Source organism: Pteronotus mesoamericanus, unplaced genomic scaffold (genome assembly GCF_021234165.1).
Source record: "Pteronotus mesoamericanus isolate MK-2021 breed Mesoamerican mustached bat unplaced genomic scaffold, CSHL_Meso_final contig_20, whole genome shotgun sequence".
NCBI lineage: Eukaryota > Metazoa > Chordata > Mammalia > Chiroptera > Mormoopidae > Pteronotus > Pteronotus mesoamericanus.
In genome coordinates this window covers 5565494-5584985 of record NW_026555085.1, presented here as the reverse complement: position 1 = coordinate 5584985, position 19492 = coordinate 5565494, and the positions used below count along the sequence as shown (strand labels likewise).

At 50.9% G+C, this 19492-nt stretch overlaps 1 protein-coding gene and 1 pseudogene across 1 annotated transcript; one reads left to right on the top strand and one right to left on the bottom strand.

Moving 5' to 3' along the window:
* The window catches only part of LOC129067937 (HLA class II histocompatibility antigen, DO alpha chain-like), a 67473-nt pseudogene extending 65642 nt beyond the window's left edge, over positions 1–1831 (bottom strand).
* A 6390-nt stretch (positions 1832–8221) lies between these two features.
* Positions 8222–19401, top strand: TULP1 (TUB like protein 1). The gene is made up of 15 exons (XM_054568715.1): positions 8222–8268; positions 8378–8429; positions 8816–8939; positions 9163–9309; positions 9933–10100; positions 10631–10729; positions 10804–10920; positions 11232–11350; positions 13810–13815; positions 13938–14108; positions 14299–14411; positions 15207–15321; positions 15395–15493; positions 17629–17800; positions 19268–19401. Exons 1-15 carry the CDS (start codon positions 8222–8224, stop codon positions 19399–19401), a joined length of 1683 nt encoding a protein of 560 aa, XP_054424690.1.
* Positions 19402–19492: the final 91 nt, after the last annotated feature.

The following is a 19492-nucleotide window of genomic DNA, read 5'->3' as shown; positions in this document are numbered from 1 at the left end:
ATGACAATTCAAAACGCCCCATATAGTTCCAAATGCTCTACCTGCCATCCACCACATCAAACACTAATCCCAGTGCCAGGCACCTCTGAGAAAGGCTTCCTGAGCCTGCCGGACAGCTGCAGTGACACCTCGCCCTGTCATTGCGCACTGCTTGTTTTTGACCGGAAATGCAACTCTGGCCTCAGTAAACTTCAGCCTCAAACCTCACGCAACCTGACTCTGATCATAATCAAGTTCCTGAATTGATTGTTAAACTTATTACTGACTTCACAGCCTTCCTAAAACCTGACTTCCAGGCCAGTCCTTCAGATGCCCTCATTGACCCGAGTCTTCAGCAGTTCCCCCTTAACTACATATACTCACCTCAGCTTTCTCCTCCTTGTTTTTTTAAAGATTATTTTTATTTATTTTTAAAGTGGGGGAAGAGAGGGAGAAAGAGAGAGAGAGAAACAGCAATTGGTTGCCTCTGACATGCCCCCAGCCAGGGACCTGACCCACAACCCAGGCATGTGCCATGACTAGGAACTGAACCGGTGACCTTTCAGTTTGCAGGACGATGCCCAGCCCACCGAACCACACCAGCCAAGGCTCTCCTCCTTGTTTTTAATTTATTCTCTACAGCCTTACTGAATATACAGTTCCCTTCAGCTCACATCCTGTTCAACAACTTTCCAAGGCTTCTTAGCACCCACTACTGCCCACTAGTAGTAAGTGTCACCTTCAGTATGACCCCAAAATAACTTTCCAGTTGTAACCATTAGCATTAGCTTTAACTACAAGCAACAGAAAATTCCCATGTCATAGTGACTTAAACAAGATCAGTTTGTTGTCTTTTTTCCATCTTTCTCTCTCAAATTAAGGGTCCTAGCTGGTTGCTCCACGGTCATGGCTCACATTCCCAGGGTTACCTCATGGTCCAAAATGGCTGTTAGAGCTCCAGCCATTAGGTCCTCATGCCAGCCAATGGGAAGGAAAAAGGAACCAAGAAGTGTGTATCCCTCTTAGAAAGGACACCTCCAAGAAGTGACATACATACTTCCACTTATATCCCAAGAGCCAAAATGTGGCCACATGACCACATGGCTTCAAGAAAGCTGGGAAATGTGGGTTTTTTGGGTGTCCATGTGCTCGGCTACAAATTAGGGATTTTATCAATAAGAAAGAAGACATACCGGAGGGTAAGCAGATGCCTCCAGACTGTAATCCCTCCTTCTACCCCTAAGAAGGACCACAGTGTTGAATCTCCTATCACCAGACTACACCATTCTCTGAAGATCTAGGCCCCTGGCTCACTCTCCGGCCTGTCCCTGTCCTAGTCCTTGGTGATTTCCGTATTCCAGCAAACCCTCCCAATGCCCAGCCTCTCTGTCCCTTGGCCCCGTTGCCTCTATGATCTCATCCTCCATTTTCCTTCTGCCACTAGATTTTGTCACCTCTTTGGCATAACTGACCCCCTAGAATTTCCGTTTTATCCATCCCATTCTCGAACCCAGCTCACCCCCTTGCGCTCCCCAACTCCCACTGCCTTTCAACCTCAGAAGAAACTGCATCTACTGAATGATCTGTCACTTTTTCCCAGTCCTTTTAGCTTACAAATATGTTATTTCTCCCAACTTAGAAACAAAACAAAAACATCCCTCTCGAATCTACTTCCCCCTCTAACTGGCTCCTCATTTCTCTGCTCCCCAGCCCTGTTCAGGTCCCCCATTCTCCCGGGCTGTCGCTGCCACCACCCCACTTCTGCAAAACCGCCCGTGTCCATGCCACCAGCAACTTATGGTGCGCAGGCCAGGGACCCGTTTCCTGGCTCACCTACCTTGGCCCAGCCCATCGGGCGCCTGCACAGGCTGGCTGCACTGTGACAGTCCTGGGTCCCGTCTGTTGCTCTGGCGTGATTATGAATAGCACACCCTTCACAAGCATCTGGGCTCGGACAATCAAATACACTGTCACCCTCTCTCCCAGCGGCGCCTGACACCGGTCACTCCCTCTTTCCACACTCTGGAGTTTCCTCCCTCCCTGGCTGCTCCTTCTCAGGCTCCTCAGCTGGTCTCTCCTCACCCTCTTGCTGACTCCCACCCACCCCAGGCTCGGCCCTCAGACCCCCATCTGCTTAACTTCGCCAGCTCCCGTGCCACCTCAGCCAGGGATCTGACTTTACTGTATGCAATCTGATGACTCCTAATTTTATTCCTCTAGGCCAGACTTACAGCCATCGCACATGGATGTCCAATTGGCACTTTAAACCTAAATGTCCAACACAAGACCCCTGACCTTCCACACCTGACTCTCCACAGTCCTCCTCATCCGAGTTAATGGACCCTCTCCCCTGACCCCTCATGCCCCACCCACACCCAGTGTCTCTGGGGAGCCTGTCACGTCCACCACCTTCTCACCTGTCCACTGCCTGGGGGCTGCAGCAACCTCCTTGCCGGCCTCCTTGCCCTCCTAGATCTCCACACAAAAGCCAGAGTGGTCTTGTTAAAAAGTATGCAAAACCCTTCGATGTTCCCCAGTTTTCACTGAGTAAAACCCAACGCTACCTTAATCCCCTTGCTCCCAGCCCCCATCACACCTCTAGTGCCTCTCGGACCTTGTCTGCTACTGTCCCCTCACTCACTCTGGTCTAGCCTTGCTATTCCTCAGATGTGGCCGAGCATGCTTCTACCTCAGGGCTTTTGCACTTGCTGTTCCATTTGTTTGAATGCTCTTCCCCAGACATTGATGTGGCTCACCTCTCACCTCTTTAGGTCTTTACTCAAACGTCACCTTCTCTGTGAGACCTTCCCAGATCACTCTGTTTAACTGCAACCCTCTCCTCTCATACTTTTACACTTTTTCCTCTTGTCCTTCTTTTATTTTTGGTGCAGTGTGTATTACCTGGTTTACAATGTCACCATTACAAGGGTAGGAACTTTAGTCCATTTTGTTTCCTGCTATTCATCAACTGCCCAGAACAGCGCCTGGCATGCATAGAGCCCCTCTGTCAGTCTCTCTGGCTCCAGCCTTCACCCATCTTGTCAGTCATTCACTTTCTCAGAAGGGCCTCCTGCACCTGGTCCATGTGGCGGACTGGCCAGAAAGTTCCGGTCTCCTGTCATGGTGGCTTCAAAAGGCAGCAAGCGGCCTGTGCCTGGAGGTGTGTCAGAAGAGGCTGGGGACTGTGCAGAGGAGGCTTCCTGACCCTGCTGGAGGCCACAGTGCAGGACCTGCAGGGCCCTTCCAGCTCAGATTCACACTGATTCTGTGAAAAGGCACAAGGTCCCCCACTAGCACCAATGGTCACATTCTAAGATAGCAGTACCTTTGTTTCATCCTCTGTGTCCCCCACAGCCAACCCTCATCTCCTACCCAGACTATGAGCTTTATGATGGTAAAAACTGGGTTCGAATCCCATTTTCAGCTCATGCAACCAACACCCAGCGGCCTCCAGGCTTCATTCAGCAGGCGTTCGAGCCCCTCCTGGGTGCTGCTCCGAGGAACTACACTCAGAGAGCTGGCCTGCATCCTGTTCATGGCCCACCTATGACACCTGGACAGTGACTTCACCTTTCTGAGCCTCCTTTTCCTTTTCTGAGAGGCCACGATAAGACCAGGACACTGGCACCTCAAGTCTGTGTTCCCTGAGGCAAACTCCCACCTAGGGCAGTCTGCCAGGGGCTATGGGACGCCAGGGGAGCTGATGGAGGAAAGAAGCCCCGAAAAACCTCAACAAAATCAAGCCAGCAGAAAGAGCCCATTCCGAGCTCAGGACTATTTTCGATTTTGCAGGAGCCTGAGCATACCTTCAGTCTGCAGAGGTCCCAGGTTTCTGATAAGCCCACCAGAATGTATCCTTTTGCGATGCAAATTTATTACTTTGCCAGATCAAGAAATTGAAGTTTGAGGCAAGAGGTTCTGAGCAAGGAGGGAAGCTTGCCCTATGTCACCCAGCTGGTACCTGGTAAAGCAGGGCACTTGATTCTGTTTCTGGGCAAAATCTTCAGCTCATCGCCAATGCTCAGACTTTGGAGAGTGTCCCCTCCCCCCCTTTTTTTTCCTTTCACCTTTGCACCACAGAGGCTGAGCCAGGGAGACCTGGGTTTGAGTTGCTTAGGGACTTGGGCCTCAGTTTCCTGATCTGTGAGCTGAAAGTCAAGCAACACACAGCTAAGATCGCTAGGACCCTTGTTGTGTGCCAGGCACCATGCTAAGCACTGTACGTGTATCAAACAGTTTAATTCTCACAACTTTCATAAAGTCAAGTACAGTTATTGTCACCACTTTACAGGCTAGAGAAGTGAAATAATGTGCTCGCCTGCCTTTCAAACTTCCCACAGGGACTCGAGACAGGACAAGTAAATACAGGCGCACAATGGGTGTTTGGTCGGCAATGCTCCACCGAGCACCAGCTGTGCGACCTGGGGGAAGTCCCTTGACTTTTCTGAACCGCAGACGTGCACGTGTGCTGGGAGGATGAGTGGAGAGCACTGGGCACAGTGCCTGGCAAATGGCAGCTCATTATCAGCAGCCTCATCAGTGGTGGTAGCGAATCTCTGTCTTCTGAGAGTGGATTTAATTTTAGCAAACAGCTAAAATTCATATGAAATTGGGTCTGGTGACTAACGCCAGTGATCAAGTTGAGAAACGTCATTTTTAGACCAAAACATTGTGTAATTATAGAGCCTTAAGTCTGGCTTCCTTTGGAGAAAGGCCTAGTGTACTCATGGCAGATTAGAAGGTACTAGAAATTATCTCTGTTTCTGCTCTGACTCTTACCCTAAACTGATCCTCATTTAAACCAAAATCTCAATGTTTGATCTTAAATCCACCCCTGACCCAAATCTGAACATTTTCACTGCCTCTAAGTTCCCCACACATGGTCACCGCTCTGGCCCCACCAAAACCCAGAAGTTTCTTTTTATTCTTTTCTGAGTTCCACTTAGCCATTTTCTGTTCCTGTCATGATCCTGACTCGTGCTAATTCTCGAAGGATTGTTTTTAATCTTCACCCGAGGATATGTTTATTGATTTTACAAAGAGAGGAAGAGAGGGAGGGAGAGAGAGAAACATCAATCAGTTGCCTTCCATCTGCTCCCCGATCAGGATCAAAGCCACAACGTAGGTGTGTGCCCTGACAGCGGATTGAAACTGCAACCTTTTCTGGACGCCGCTCCAGCCAACAGAGTCAATCAGCCAGGGATCAAGGGTTTTTTTTTTTAAATGTAATTGCATTCAAAACATACAAAATTTGAATACATTCTCCTCAAAAGGAACAAAAGTAAATGTTAAGAGATTGTTTAATTAAAATTATTTTTACATGTTTTCAAAAGTGACTTTTCTAATATATTCAAAATTAGATATTAAAATAAAAAGACAAATATAGTTAATAATTAATGAATATCAAAATCTTAATCAAATTTAAGTGGTTTGGGAAATTTTAATTACACCTTATTAAATATTTTTAGAAGTAGTCCCATGATAGCATCCAATGTCCCACTAGTCGCCAATATGAAGAACTGCTACCATGCCTCACACAGTACGTCCAGGCCGCCATGCAGAGGAACTGAACCCTCATGTGGACTGTTTAAAAATATGATACAATGTCCCTTGGCTGCCATGTGCACTGTTATGAAGACCACACTAATTCATGAGAACCTTCAAACCAGGAAAAGAAGCAAGAAAATGGACACTTGTTATGCAAACATCTATCACATACATGCAACCTGAGCGGGAAGATTTGAGAAATGAATTTATCTTTTTGTCCAGTCAAGAATTTCAGCTCCTGCCCGCACTCCCAAGCTGCATCATGCCTGCTGGCCAGGCAGACAGACACCTTTGGTTTGGAGAACAGTGGGCAGGAGGTATGGAGTCAGTTTCCTGGGGCCTGGGCAGCGTTGGGTTGTGGACATTTGGATTTCCTGTCTGCGGGGATCAGCTGAGGCCATGGAGCATGTGCTTCTTAGTTACGCATTTGTTTGGAGTTTCAGACTCTCAGCACCTCTGAAGCGAGGGTCTTAGACAGGCCTGCTCGCGCCCTGCCGAAGGAGTGGCACTGCTCCATGGTGCCAAGTTCTTTGCTGCCTAGAAACATTTTGCTTAAGCTGTGCCTTATGATTGGAACATTTTCTTATGTGTCTTTGAAGTCCTTCATACCTAAATTTAAAAATTTCCCTCTCTGACAGCCTTGTCTGTCTTTGAAATCCAGACTAGATCTTACCTGCTAGTCTCATGGAATCCAGTTCTTTCCATTCTTGACATTTGTTACACTTAATAATAATGAGGTCATTAGAACTAATTGTGTATTTATGTCTTTACTATGTTTCTCACAAGAATGTGAGCTCCAGGACAGCAGGGACCACATCCCTTTGTCTATCACTGAGCGATCAGTGACTGGCACATGGTAGGCACCTGGGAAATGTCTGTTGATCAACCTTCAGCTGTGAGTTTCCTCACCTTTGTTAACAGTGTTAATATCTGCCTCATAAATATTATTGTGAGGTGGAAAGAGAATGGCAGCAAGGGGCCTGACACGCAGTAGGTGGTCAATAAATGCTAGTATTATTATTATGATTATATATTCAGAGGCAACTGAGGACTGGAGAATCTTGGAGGAGGGGACATGAGAGCTCTGTAGAGTTGGATAGGTTTTGTGGAATAGTGAGTGAATTCCAAGAAGGAACAGCTTGAGGAAGGGCATGGAGGGGAGAAAGGATCAAAGCACTGAGTAAACCTATGGGGCTGAACAGCAGGGTTTGAGACATCCCTGTAGTTAGAATGGCAGGTCGGGGCCTGGTCAGGGAGAGCCTTGAATGCCAACCCAGCACATTTAAACTTGAACCTTAGGCATATAGAGCCAATGAATTTTTTTTAGCAAAGGCATCATCTGAAGAAGTAGCATTTTAGAAAGATTAATTATGGCAAATCTGGGTCACGTGGACCAAGGAATGAAGAAAGTCAAAAAGCCTGACCCTTTCATTCAATCCCCATCTCTAATCCTTGAGACTATAAAATGTGCACAGGCAAGGGGCAAAAGCTCTCATAGCAGACAGGTCTGGATTCAAGCCCCCGCTCAGCAACTTTAAGCTCTGGTTGACACCGAGCAAGTCAGCTCACCTCCCTGAGCCTCGGTTTCTCCACCTATAAAATGGAGGTAATCTCTACGCTATCTCACTGGATGGACTTTTGTGAGAAACAAGTGAAATAAAGATGCACTCATTAATTCTCTCCCTCAAAAAATGAACCCCAAACATGTGTCAAGTTGTGCTGGAAATGTTAGGGAGACAGATTAAGTGGAAGTGCTCTGAAAAGAGGCACGTAATACCAATTATTGAGTGCTCACGGCGTGCAGTTTTTCACTTATCTAATTTAGGCTGCACGAGACTTATCAAACCCATTTTATGAATGACAAACAAAGGCCCAGAGAGGCTAAGTCACTGAGGGACGGTCAGCTCCTAAGTGGCAGAGCTCAGAGCCTGGGCTCAGGAGTGGCCATGCCAGAGATGGCAGGCCTTTGAACTCAGCTGGCCGCTTCCAGCCACCGAGACGTTGTCTGCCTGCTCCCTCTCCACGGAGCCGTCCCCGCTTTAGTTTGCCTGTGGGACTCCCACTTATCTTCCCAGCTTCCAATCAGGCGGCAGACACCCCCTGGGCTGCCCTCTGGGCCGCCTGGCACTTCACCAAGCCTTTCTCATGAAGTCAGTCACACCAACACCACATCTCTGGTCTCCAGACTTTTAAAAAAGCATGACCCCTGTCAGTAAAAAAAAAAAAAAAAAAAAATAGGTAAATGTACACCCATCATCTGGGCATATTTCTTTATAAAGTATATACACCTACTTCTGTCAATCCATATGTATTAAGTGTTAGTAAATTCTAGTCTTATTTTTATGAAAAATATAGGATCTGATCTAATATTTTCTTCCCACACCCCTTTGACCACTGACGAATTACAGATCAGTAACTCTAACTCAAGGCTGGGTAGGTTGCTTGCTGGCACAGTGATGCCACCCTCCAGCTGCTGGGGGTCTGAGAAGAACTTGGGGCTTCAGCCTTTTCCCTCGCAGCCTGGGCCCCGTGCGGGCGGGGCCGCAGGCAGGAGCACCCTCACCGCGCTGCCGGCCCCCACCGTCTTGAGCCAGCCGGAGGTGGGGTGCAGTTGAGCCCGGATTAGCCGGGGCAGGCGGCCGGGCTCCTAGGGTGCAGCGTGGCCGCCGACGGGGTGCGGGTAGGCGAAGGCACCATGCCGCTGCAGGCCGACGCCCTCCGGGAGGCGTGGGCCTCGGACAGGTGCGGGAGGTCCCCGGCTGCCCACCTGAACTCTGGGGGACCCAAAGGGAGGTGTTGGGAAGGGTAGGAAAAGGGAACGGAGCCAGACTGATTGCTTTGCTACCCTCAGTGAGCCTGAGGAGGAAGAGGGGAGCCCCGAGGTCCCGCGGCGCCCCACGCAGGTACGTCACCGCCGTTTGGAAAAGAGGCAGAAAGATCCCCCCGTACACACACTGTAAGCCGAAGTAGGGTAGAGGGTCTGGGAGGGGGACGCCTCCCTCAGCAGAGTCGGGGGTGGGGTGCTTCCCTGGAGAGGGGGTGTGCGCTCGTTTTTAGCAAAGGGGTGTTTGGGAGCACGGAGTGTCCAGGAAAGGAAGTCAGTCCTTGGGGCATTGGAGGTGGCCGAGGTGCATTGGAGGATCATCCTTCCTCACCCCAACAAGGAGGCTGCAGTTCCCTCCCGATAATCCGTGGTTATTTCTGGCGACTCAAGGGATTAGAGGGTGACAGGCAGCCTTCTGAGCCCCCCTTTCCTTCCTCTTCTTCCTCTTGACCCCGCACCCCGCAGCGACCCGCCCGGGGACAGAGGCTGAAGAAGGAGGCCGAGGCCTCTGAGTCCGCCTGCCCTGCGGGATCGAAGGCCAGGAGACCTGGAGGCAGGCGGGGGGCCGAGCCCGGGGGAGTCCCCCAGGGCGAGGGACGCGGAGGGCGGATGAGGGGGGCGGGAGGCTAAGCGGGGCGGCGCCGAGGCGGGGTGCGGGGTGTGCGGGGATGAATGAAAGCCGTAGGAGGGGCGTGGGCCGTGGAAGCGGAGCCGGGGGAACCCGAGGGTCTGGAGCCGGGGCGGGGAGCGCCCAGCCCAGGCCGGGCGCTGCCGGAGGGGTCGGGCGCGGCTGACGCGCGCGTCCGGCTCAGCCGCGCGGAGGGGGAGGCGGCGCGAGGAGCCCGCCGCGGCCCGGGCGCCGCAGGCCGTCTATACCAAGCTCCTCGGGGACCCCGAGGCCAAGAAGCGCCACCCCCGAGAAGTCTTCCTGGGAGCCCGAGCCCAGGGCGCAGAGGACGGTGAGAACGGCCCGAGGGAAGTGTCGGTACCGGGCGGGGTGGAGAGAAGGAGGGAAGGGGCTGGGCGGACCCGCAGACGGGGAGGAGCAGACACGAAGAAACACCCTCCACTTCTCCGACTTTGTCTTTGAGCCAGAAAAACACTTAATTCCCTTGTTCTTCCTCCCTTTTTCGGGGTGGGGAAACTGAGGCACAGAGCAGTTAAGGGACCGGAGGTAGCCCGGTGGGCCTGGCTCAGGGTCGAAAGCAGACGGGCCGGGAAGAGCGCTGGGGCCGCGAAAGCCGCAGGGAAGGAGCGGGAGGCGGGCGAGGAGGGGAGGGTCCCAGAGAGAGGACGAGAGGAAGGAGGGGGGAGGGAGGGCATCTTCCCTGAACAGGACCCCCAGATCTCAGCACTCGCCCCCAAATCCAGCTCACTCTCCCGGCCTGTACACCTCCGAAGACTTTGGGGTCACCCCCATTCTTTGGGGAAGTTGCTGGAACTCCTTGCCTCCTGTTCCAGTTCCAGAAGGAAAGCCTCCTGCCCCTGGCGTTCAGTCCCGTCTTGCGCCAGTATGGAGGGTCTGGGCTCCCCCCAAAATGGGGCCACCCCTGCCCCCATTATGAAGAGTTTCTACCTACAGAGGATGAGGAGGAGGAACAGGAGGACCATGAAGGGGAACAGGAGGACCATGAAGGGGAACAGGAGGAGGGAAAGAAAAAGAAAACCCCTCTGCCTCCCAAGAAGCCCCCAACAGAGAAGGCTTCTGCAGACTTGAGGGAGAAGAGGACCAAGGCCCAGGGTCGGAAGGGTGGGTGTCCAGGGCACAGAGAGCACACAGACAGGTAAAACTAGCCCTGCCCTCCAGGGGCTTGGGTTCTCATTGGTGCACAGGAGCTGAAACATCAAAGTTACCCAGTGCCTGGACCTGAAAGATCCCCCTCTGGTGGTTCTTCCCCCATAGTCCTTAGGACGCAGACCAATATGTGCCCCCCATACCATGACCCCTGCCCCTGCCCAGGGCGCTCTGTGAACAAGGGAGGGCAGAGAACTTGGGGTGTTTTTTCTTGTGATGTTTGTTGGGTTCTTTTTAAAATCCAATATGAATTATTGTTATAATTTTTATAAAAAGTATCAGTGTGATTACAGTAAAAGTCAGTCAATGAATATAGGCAGTGGCGGCCCCCGGCCTGGGCACCTTGTCCTTCAGGTTCGCAGTCCAGTATAAGTGGGCCCTTTGCATACTCAGGGTTGGAAACGAGCACAGCAAAAGGCAGGTTCCAAGCCCCAGCCAGGGCTTGCCTCCCTAGGGTCTGTCTAACTCCCACCCTTCATGTCCAGAGGACCTGGGGAGCCCTGTCCCCCCACCAAAACCTCTGCGCATTAAGAAGAAGGTGCCAGTTGGGGAAGGGACCAAGACAAGAAAGACGAAGAAGAAAGGTGAGACTGGTCCCTGGAGGAACAGGGCACTCTTGGTGTGGTGGGGCTTGTGACCCCTTCACATGCACACACAGGGTCTGGTGAAGCTGACAAGGACCCCTCCCTGAGCTCAGCAACAGCGCAGAAGATCCCAGCAGCCATGTTTCGGGTTGGGGACAATGGCCCAGCTAAGAAAGCTCTGAAGAAGAAAGGTGGGTGGCAGTGTCCTGTGGTGCCATGACATGGAGAGGCAGTCCTGGGGGTGCGGAGCTGGGGCACAGCGCAAGGTAGGAGGGTGGGTTATAGAGTCAGAAGACTTGGTGGGGGGGCATCTTGACCACCATTTCAATAGCTGTGTGGCCTTAGGCAGGTGTCTTTGACTTTCTGAGCCTCTGATAATAGTAATATGGGGTTACTCTCCTGTGGTTGTGGGAAGGGTCTGAGGGAGACATGGCTGTTAGAAGCACTTTGCAACCATGAGTACTCTGCCAGGGTAAAAAGGCTTGTCCCCGCTCTGTTCCAGGCACTTCCAAAGGCTCAGAAGAGGGGAGGAAGAAAGAAGAGGGAGAGGAGGAAGAGGGGGCTACTGTGGTCACCAAGAACAGCAATCAGAAGGGCAAAGCGAAAGGGAAAAGCAAAAAGGTTGGGTCTCAGAGGGGAAGGGGGCTCAGGTCCTTTTAGGGACAGTGGCAGGGGCCTGGGCTTGGGGGACTAGAGTGTGGGATCTTGTGGGCTGGGGCCATGAAATCCCTTTGGGTTAGAATCTTGGCTCCTCCTCTGGTGACAGGATATGAGAACAAAGGGCACCAGACTTGTGAGAACAGAAGAGGCAGTTGTGGGATCGCCAGACTGGGACTGGGCCACCCAGGGCCCTTATGTCCCCTGTCTCTAAGCCCTCCCCTCTTTAGCCCCCATATGAAAAGACACATTTTCTGGACCAGGGAGGTGGACTACACAGGCCAGCATGCTCCTGTGTATGCACCCTGACTGACAGCCAGCTGAACAAGGAGTTCAAATATGCCCACCCTACTGCTCCCCAAGTGCTTTCTGCTACACCACCCAGTGCCTCCCGACCTTCCAGCCACTAAAGGGTTAACACTGGCTGTCAGGAGCCTCTAGGATTCTCCTCCAGGCCTACCAGTGTCCATTCTGACTGGGCATTCTCCACAGGCAGAGCATGTTGTTAAATATGTTGAATATTGCCCTTAAAAACTCAGGCACCAACATGCACAAACTCAAGTGAGCAGGAGAGAGAGGTCCAACTGGGAAGAGAAAGTGATGAGAGTCTTTGAGAAAATGTTTTCCACATGTGGAGAGATCACCATGAGGGCAGAGTTGGGGTCTTCGCTGCGTGGGTTTGTTAGTTTGTTTGGGCATGGTCAGGTCTTGGGGGCTGACTCACGGTAGCTAAGGCACACAGCTGCTGATATATAAACTGAAGGGGCAGTTTACTCTGTCCCAGGAGGAATAGAACTGAAGGCAGTACAGCCTTCTGTCCAGTAGGCCCTTGAAATCCACAGCTGTAGAAATGTTTGAATGTGCTCTGGCTTTCTCCAGGCTACATTCCAAACATACTCTTATGTTTTACAAGTTTCTTCTGGAGCAACCTAGAGTGGAGAAGAGGTGCTCACTTGCCCACAGGCAAAGGGCCCGCTCCCCACTACCAGTCTCACTTCATACGCAGCACAAACCTGCCCTCGGCAAAATGCCCAACCACAGCACATCAGAACTGGGAAACGCTGGGGTTAGAGTTTTCACTCCCTGTCTTGTGAGGGCTAGAACATGAGGGCAAAGGGCCCTATGTCTGTGAGAACAGAAGGGACAGTGTGGGTCACCAGGCCAGGCCACCATAGAACCTAATGCAACCAAATTGTTATTAGTTTTTCCATGAGCAAAATTTGCTTGTTCACTATATTAACTATGTATTGCCATATAACAAATCACCCTACAATTTAGTGTCTTAAAACAACAAACATTTATTTTCTTAATTTGTGTGAGTCAGAAGTCTAGGAGCAGCTTAGCAGGGTAGTTCTGGCCTGGGGTCTTATGAGGTTGCAGTCAAGATGTCACCTAGGTCCGCAGTCACTCTGAAAGCTTGACTAGAAATGGAAGATCCACTTCTGAAATGGTTCACTGTTGTGGTTGTTGGCTGTAGGCCTCTCACAGGGCAGCTTGAGGGAGAGCAACTGCAGTATTCTCATGACCCAGCAGCCAACCTCCCCAGAGTCCGAGAATGGCCTGAGGGAGAAAGAGCTAAGAGAAGCCACAGTACCTTTTGCGCCTTAGCTTTATCCTTAGAAGTGACCACTGCATCACTTTTACCACATATATTGGTCACAAAGACCAACCCTGATACAGTGTGGGAGGGCACCGCACATGGGGGTCAATACCAGGAGGCAGGGACAACTGGGAACCAATTTGGAGGCTGGCTAGTACATTGAGTACTATGTGTTCATAGTAATAGTGATAGCTAATACTTCCTCTGCATTCTGTGCTTAGAACACAGCAATTAATACCTTCAGTCTCACCTCCCCTCACCCCCTGAGAGTGTGTCCACATGAAGGAAGTTGTTTCTAAAGGCTCTGGATCTAACAGGAAGCTGGGCAGCATTAAATCCCAGCTCCACCTCTTACTAACTATGTGAGCTTGGGTAAGCTCCTTAACCTCTCTGAACCTCAGCTATGTCATCTGTAAAATGGGACAGTTAGTTACCTCAGTGGATATTGATAAGAGGATTAAATGAGTTAGTATTTGAAAAGTGCTTAAAACTACACCTGGCATATTGATAGACTTTATATGAGTGTTTGTTAAGTGTGTAAGTTAACTAAGATCAGTCCCAGGGATTCACGCCCAGCCTATCTACTTCTTAGATGGAAAACCTAAGTCAGAGCCCTTAACAAACCTGACAAATAGTAGTGGAATCAGAATTTGAACGCAGGCTCTCTGACTCCAGAGTCTGGACTCTTAAATTAACTACGAGCTAAATGAAATAATAATTAAGTGCAAGTCTCCGTGAGCCTCCTAACACGCCTGCTGAGCTGCTGCAGAAGATGAGGGGCCCGCCACACTCTAGCTGGCCTCTTTCTTCTCTCCCCGCACAGAAAGTGGTGAGAACAGAAAGAGGCACACAGAAAGTCCTGCATGCCCTGCCCATGTCCCAGTACTGAGGACACACTAAGGGCAGGGAAGGTAGTGCCCTAGGGCTGATGTACCCTCTGCCCCCACCCAGCAGGAGGAGAGGGCCCCGTCCCCATCCGTGGAAGTGGGCGAACCCCAGGAGTTCGTTCTTCAGCCTGCGTCCCCGGGCTGGACAGTGCGCTGCCGGCTGACCCGGGACAAGAAGGGTATGGATAGGGGCCTGTATCCCTCCTATTTTCTGCACCTGGACACGGAGAAAAAGGTGGGTAAGGGAGAGGGAGAGAGAGAGGGAGGAGGAGGGAGACTGGAGGCGCCAGAACCCAGGCTGAGGGAGGGTCTGGGGCCAAGATGTGGGGAAGGTCTACAAGGCAAACAGTCTTTCTCTTCCCCTCATCCACCTCCTTTGCCACCCCATCTTCCCATCCCCTCACTTGTCGCCACACCACCCCCAGGTGTTCCTCTTGGCTGGCAGGAAACGGAAACGGAGCAGGACAGCCAATTACCTCATCTCCAGCGACCCTACCAATCTGTCCCGAGGAGGGGAGAATTTTGTCGGGAAGCTGAGGTGGGGCAGGGGGGCTCAGAGCAGCAAGAGGTCCATGGCCAGTCTTCTCTGTCCCCTGTGCCTGCAGAGTGTCCACCACATTGGACAGGCTGTCCCGGGGCTTCTCACACTTTGTACAGATCACTTGGGGATCTTGCTAAAATGGTTCAGTGGGTCTGGGGTGGAGCAGGGGTTGGGGGGAAGATTCTGTATTTCTAACAACCATCCAGGTGATGCCTGCGCTGCTTGTTCAGGGACCTCACTTGGAACAGAGAATGTTAGTTCCACGAGGGCAGGGCCTGTCTTCCCTAGCACTTGGCATACAATAGCTACTCAGTAAAAAGTTACTAAGTGAATGAACGAACAGGTATTTGGCACCTACCCTGTGCTATGTGTCCTCCTATATCTCATCTAATCCTCTCCACAAATCTGAGAGGTAGGGGCCGGACCCCTGAGTCAAGCTTAATTCTAAGTAACTTGTAAATATTAACCAAGTTAATCCTCTTATCAACCAAATGAGGTAAATACTATTCATATATCCATTTTGCAGATGGGGATGTTGAGGCTCAGACCAGTTAAGTAACTTCCCAAAGGTCACACAGGTAGTAGGAGATGGAGCTGAGATTTGAACACTGCCCAGTCTCTAAACCCATCTTTATAAAAGACCCCATGTGGGAAGCCTGGGCAGGAGACATGAATTGCTCTATCCTAAGACACCTTCACCCCTAATGATCAACTCTCAAAACTGCTTGGCTGGGTGTTGGAGTAGGAGCGTGCAATTCCCTTAGCCCCGCCCCCAGCTCCACCCTCTTGCAGGTCCAACCTCCTGGGGAACCGCTTTACTGTCTTTGACAATGGGCAGAACCCGCACCGTGGAAGAAGCAGCGCTGATGTGGGGAGCCTTCGGCAGGAGCTGGCAGCTGTGATCTATGTGAGACTCCAGCTGTCCCCGTGGCAGGCCCCTCCCCTTGCAGAGGCTGGCCTAATGCTCATTTCCCTCCCAGGAAACCAACGTGCTGGGCTTCCGAGGACCCAGGCGAATGACGGTCATCATTCCAGGCATGAATGCGGACAACGAGAGGGTTCCCATCAGGCCCCGAAATGTGAGCTCTGCACCTCCCTGACCCCTCCCTGAGGGTCCCACTCCCTGTGTGACTCATTCTGGGGGAGCTGGGGCGTTAGTGGGGCAGTCAGCTTGCCCAACACCCAGCCTCCTGAGCACACTCCACCCTCCAGGGCAAATTCATTCTGGCAATTTGTGGAATGAATTCAAAGTTTGTGTAATTGAATTCACTGAAATAAGCACAATGATTGCTTTTTTTAACATTTACACCAAATCACCCATTTATATATTCAACACACATATCCTGAATGCCAAGTATTATTCTAGGTACCTGGAAGACATCAGTGGACAAAACAAAGATAAGCTCTCATGAAGCTGGCATTCTAGTAGAGCAAGACAGTAGATAATAATTGTGAGAAATAAGTAAATTATGTAGTATGTTAGAAAATTCTAAGTGCTTTGGGTAAAAAATAAAAAAGATCAAACAGGGTTAGAGAGATGAGAGTTGTGTGTTTATAGGTTTCAATATTAAATACAGTGGTCAGAATGGGCCTCATTGAGGTGAAATTTGAGCAAAGTCTTGATGGAAGTGAGGGAGCAAACCTGCAGATATCTGGAGAAAGATCATCCAGGCAGAGGGAAGAGCCAGTGCAAAGGCCCGGAGGCAGGAAGGGGCCTGATGGGTTTAAGGAACAGCAGGCAGGTGGCCAGTGTGGCTGGAGGGAGATGAGGTAATAGGTGAGAGTGAGGGGCAGATAGGGCCTGTATAACTGGTTTTTACTCTGAGAGAAACAGGAAGCCAGAGCAGGGTTTTGAGCAAAGGAGTGACATGATTTAACTTATATTTTAAAAGCAAAGGGTGTGTGTGTGTGTGTGTGTGTATGTGTATGGGTGTGGGTGTAGGGTAAATGGAGAGATGTCCTACAGAAAGGTGGCCTCCTTCAGAGTCAGCCCCGCACCCCTCCCTGAGCAGTGTGGGTCCTTTGAACCCAGGATTTCAGAGACAGGAGGCCTGGCATGCCCCATACTCACAGCAATGTCCCTTTACTCATTTTCAATGAAAAAACAATATCCCTATCACATGATCATAAATTCTTCCATTCTGGAAGGTCACATGGTAATCAGGCCCAGCCGACCCATGGGGCACCAGCCATGGGAGGTTCTGGTTTAGAGGATCCTGTGGGTCCCACACTTGCTCCTTCTCTGCCTGGAATAAACATACATATCCTCCAGTGGAAGTGTCTTTTGTGCATTTGGGCTCAGTAGAAAGCCACCCAGTGATGTTCTGGGTCGCTCTTTATCATCTCAGTTCATTCATTCTACAACCATTCCTTAAAACCAAGCACTGGAGATCAAAAATCAACACAACACAGCAGTTAACATCAAAACAATATCTAACATTTATTGAACATTTACTGTCTTCCAGGGGAACTGATCTAAATAACACTTTATGTGCTATTAACTTATTTAATCCTCACAACTGAGGGAAACTGAGACACAGAGATGTTATTCAGATACTGTGTCTGCCCTTAGAGTATCTAACTCTGTCCATTACAATGTAGTGGGAGAAGGAAGAGCAAGGAGTTATTGGAAGCTCAGAGCTAGGACATCTGAATCAGACATAGGGTCGGCAAGGTGTCTTGGAGGACATGACCGTGAGTGGATTCACTCTAAGCCATTAATGTACCAGGTGGCTAGGCAAATCAGGGGAGAAAGAACTCAAGAGCACCTCACACAGATGTCACTCCTTCCAGGAACTCTCTTCCAGGACACTTTGTTTTAACCACTGTTTACGTGTTCATCTCCGCAAGTTCAACTATGACCTCCTTGTAGGTTCTAGAATGTCTGGTTCATCCTTGTAATCAGGTGCCAGCATATGGCCTTTCTGAGGAACCTTTGGGTACCAGTGCCACGGAACACCGACTGTGCGCCAGATGCTACTTTCCCTTTTCCAACCTCCACTTTGGTGTCCCACAGCAAGCCCCATTCTCACAATGCTCACCCTGCCCACAAGGACACCAGAGACCAAGCATGCTCTCAAAGATACCCTGAGTGGACGTTGACATCCAGGCTGTGCAAGAGCATGCACAGGTCCCCAGGCCCCTTCCCCTGTCATTCCTGAGAAATCTCACCCAGCCCTAACTGTCCTCTCCCCAATACTTCCCGGCATCCCAGGCCAGCGATGGGCTGCTGGTGCGCTGGCAGAACAAAACGCTGGAGAGCCTCGTTGAGCTGCACAACAAACCACCTGTCTGGAATGAAGACAGTGGCTCCTACACCCTCAACTTCCAAGGTAGAGTCACGCAGGCCTCAGTCAAGAACTTCCAGATTGTCCACGCTGATGACCGTGAGTATCTGAGGGCCTAGACCAGGCTGTTCCCCACCTTTAGGACCCCAACCCTCACTCAGGCTTTTTCCCACCATCTTTCTCTCTCCCTGGAGCCAGAACATCTAGGAAGGTTGCTCTCTCCTCCAGGAGCATCAACACTGTGCTCTTAGGAGCCTCAGGTTCCAAGCAGATGTCTTAAGACTCATTATTCCAGGCCCTCATTCTAGCAGAATCCTGGGATAGAAACTGGGATATCCTGCATAAAACTGTGTTGAAGGGAGAGTTAAGCTGCTGGAGTTTGAAAACCATGGATAGCCCAACCCCTTTGTGGTCAAAGAAGGAGCCGAGGCTCAGAGAAGGCAGCCCTTACCCAGCCTTTTGGCTTCTCCCGCATGGCACTGGCCCTCAAATTTTACTTCATGAACACTTACACAGCGTTTTCTATGTGCCAGGCACTGTTCTCGGGGCTTCACAGATGCTGAATCATTAAATCTTTTCAGCAGTCCTGTGAGAAAGGTACTATAATTACCCCTATTTGGCAGATGAGAAAACTGAAGAACAGCAGGGTTCAGTGACTTGCCCAAGATCATACAGCTAGTGGGAGGTAAGGCTGGGGTTGGAACCCAGCTTGTCTGGCACCAGGGCCCAGTTTCTAACCCCTTTCAACCTTTAGGAGTAGGGAATATTAATCACGCCCTTCTGAGTGCTTACTCTATTGTCTTCTCTCAAATGAGGTGAAAGGGCTGCCCTTGAGGAGTTAGGGAAACAAGCTGTACCCATAACATAAACTTAAGTTAAAAAGTCCCTGTAACAAGCTTGGAGAGAGGTCCACACTCGCGTAAAGAAGCTTGGGAATGTAAAGCTTTCTCCCAAGGGTCTACAGTTTCCCAGGGCCAGCTAATACTGAACAACGCCCCATCCCCCACTCCATCCTGGGGATGTGCCCCCAGTGTCACCTGTCCCCAGGCCTTGGATAACTGCTCTCTAGATCACATTTCTGGTGGAGCCTAGTCTGGTGAGGTTGGGGGTATTTTTAGCAACTTCCTGTCCCTATGGATGCTGGGGGAGGTGTGGCAGCCAAGTGGGACCATTGGATAAGGAAGGGAACCAGGGGGCTAGTCAAGGGATTGAGCCTGATGGTCTAAGATGGGACTTGGGGTGGGTTGGGAGGGAGGAGGAAGTAGGAATGGGGTCGAAAGACAACAGAAAAGTTGGCAAGGGAGCAATCTAGGCTTGGGGAAGTTTGACAGGCTCCTATACTTCAGTGGCGGTTGCATGCAATAGCCCCGGGCTGCAGAACGTTAGTTAGGTAGGGTCCTGTCCTCAGGGGCTTACAGCTGCAGGTGGGGCAAGTAAGGTGAGATAAAGAGAAACGAATAACTGAGAAGTTGTCTGAGGATTGGGGTTCCAATGTTGAGAGCGTTGATTAACTGGATGGGGACCCAGGAGATCTCAGGGAGCTCCCACCCTTCTGTTTGTTCACAGCTGACTATATCGTGCTGCAGTTCGGCCGCGTGGCGGAAGACACCTTCACCCTAGACTACCGGTACCCGCTGTGCGCCCTACAGGCCTTTGCCATCGCCCTCTCCAGCTTCGACGGCAAGCTAGCCTGCGAGTGATTCCAGCGGCCCCCAGCGGCCCCAGAGCCCGCCAGGGCTGGTTAAAATACTCAGTAGAGGTTTGCAGTGTCCCTTCACCAAAGTCCCCACT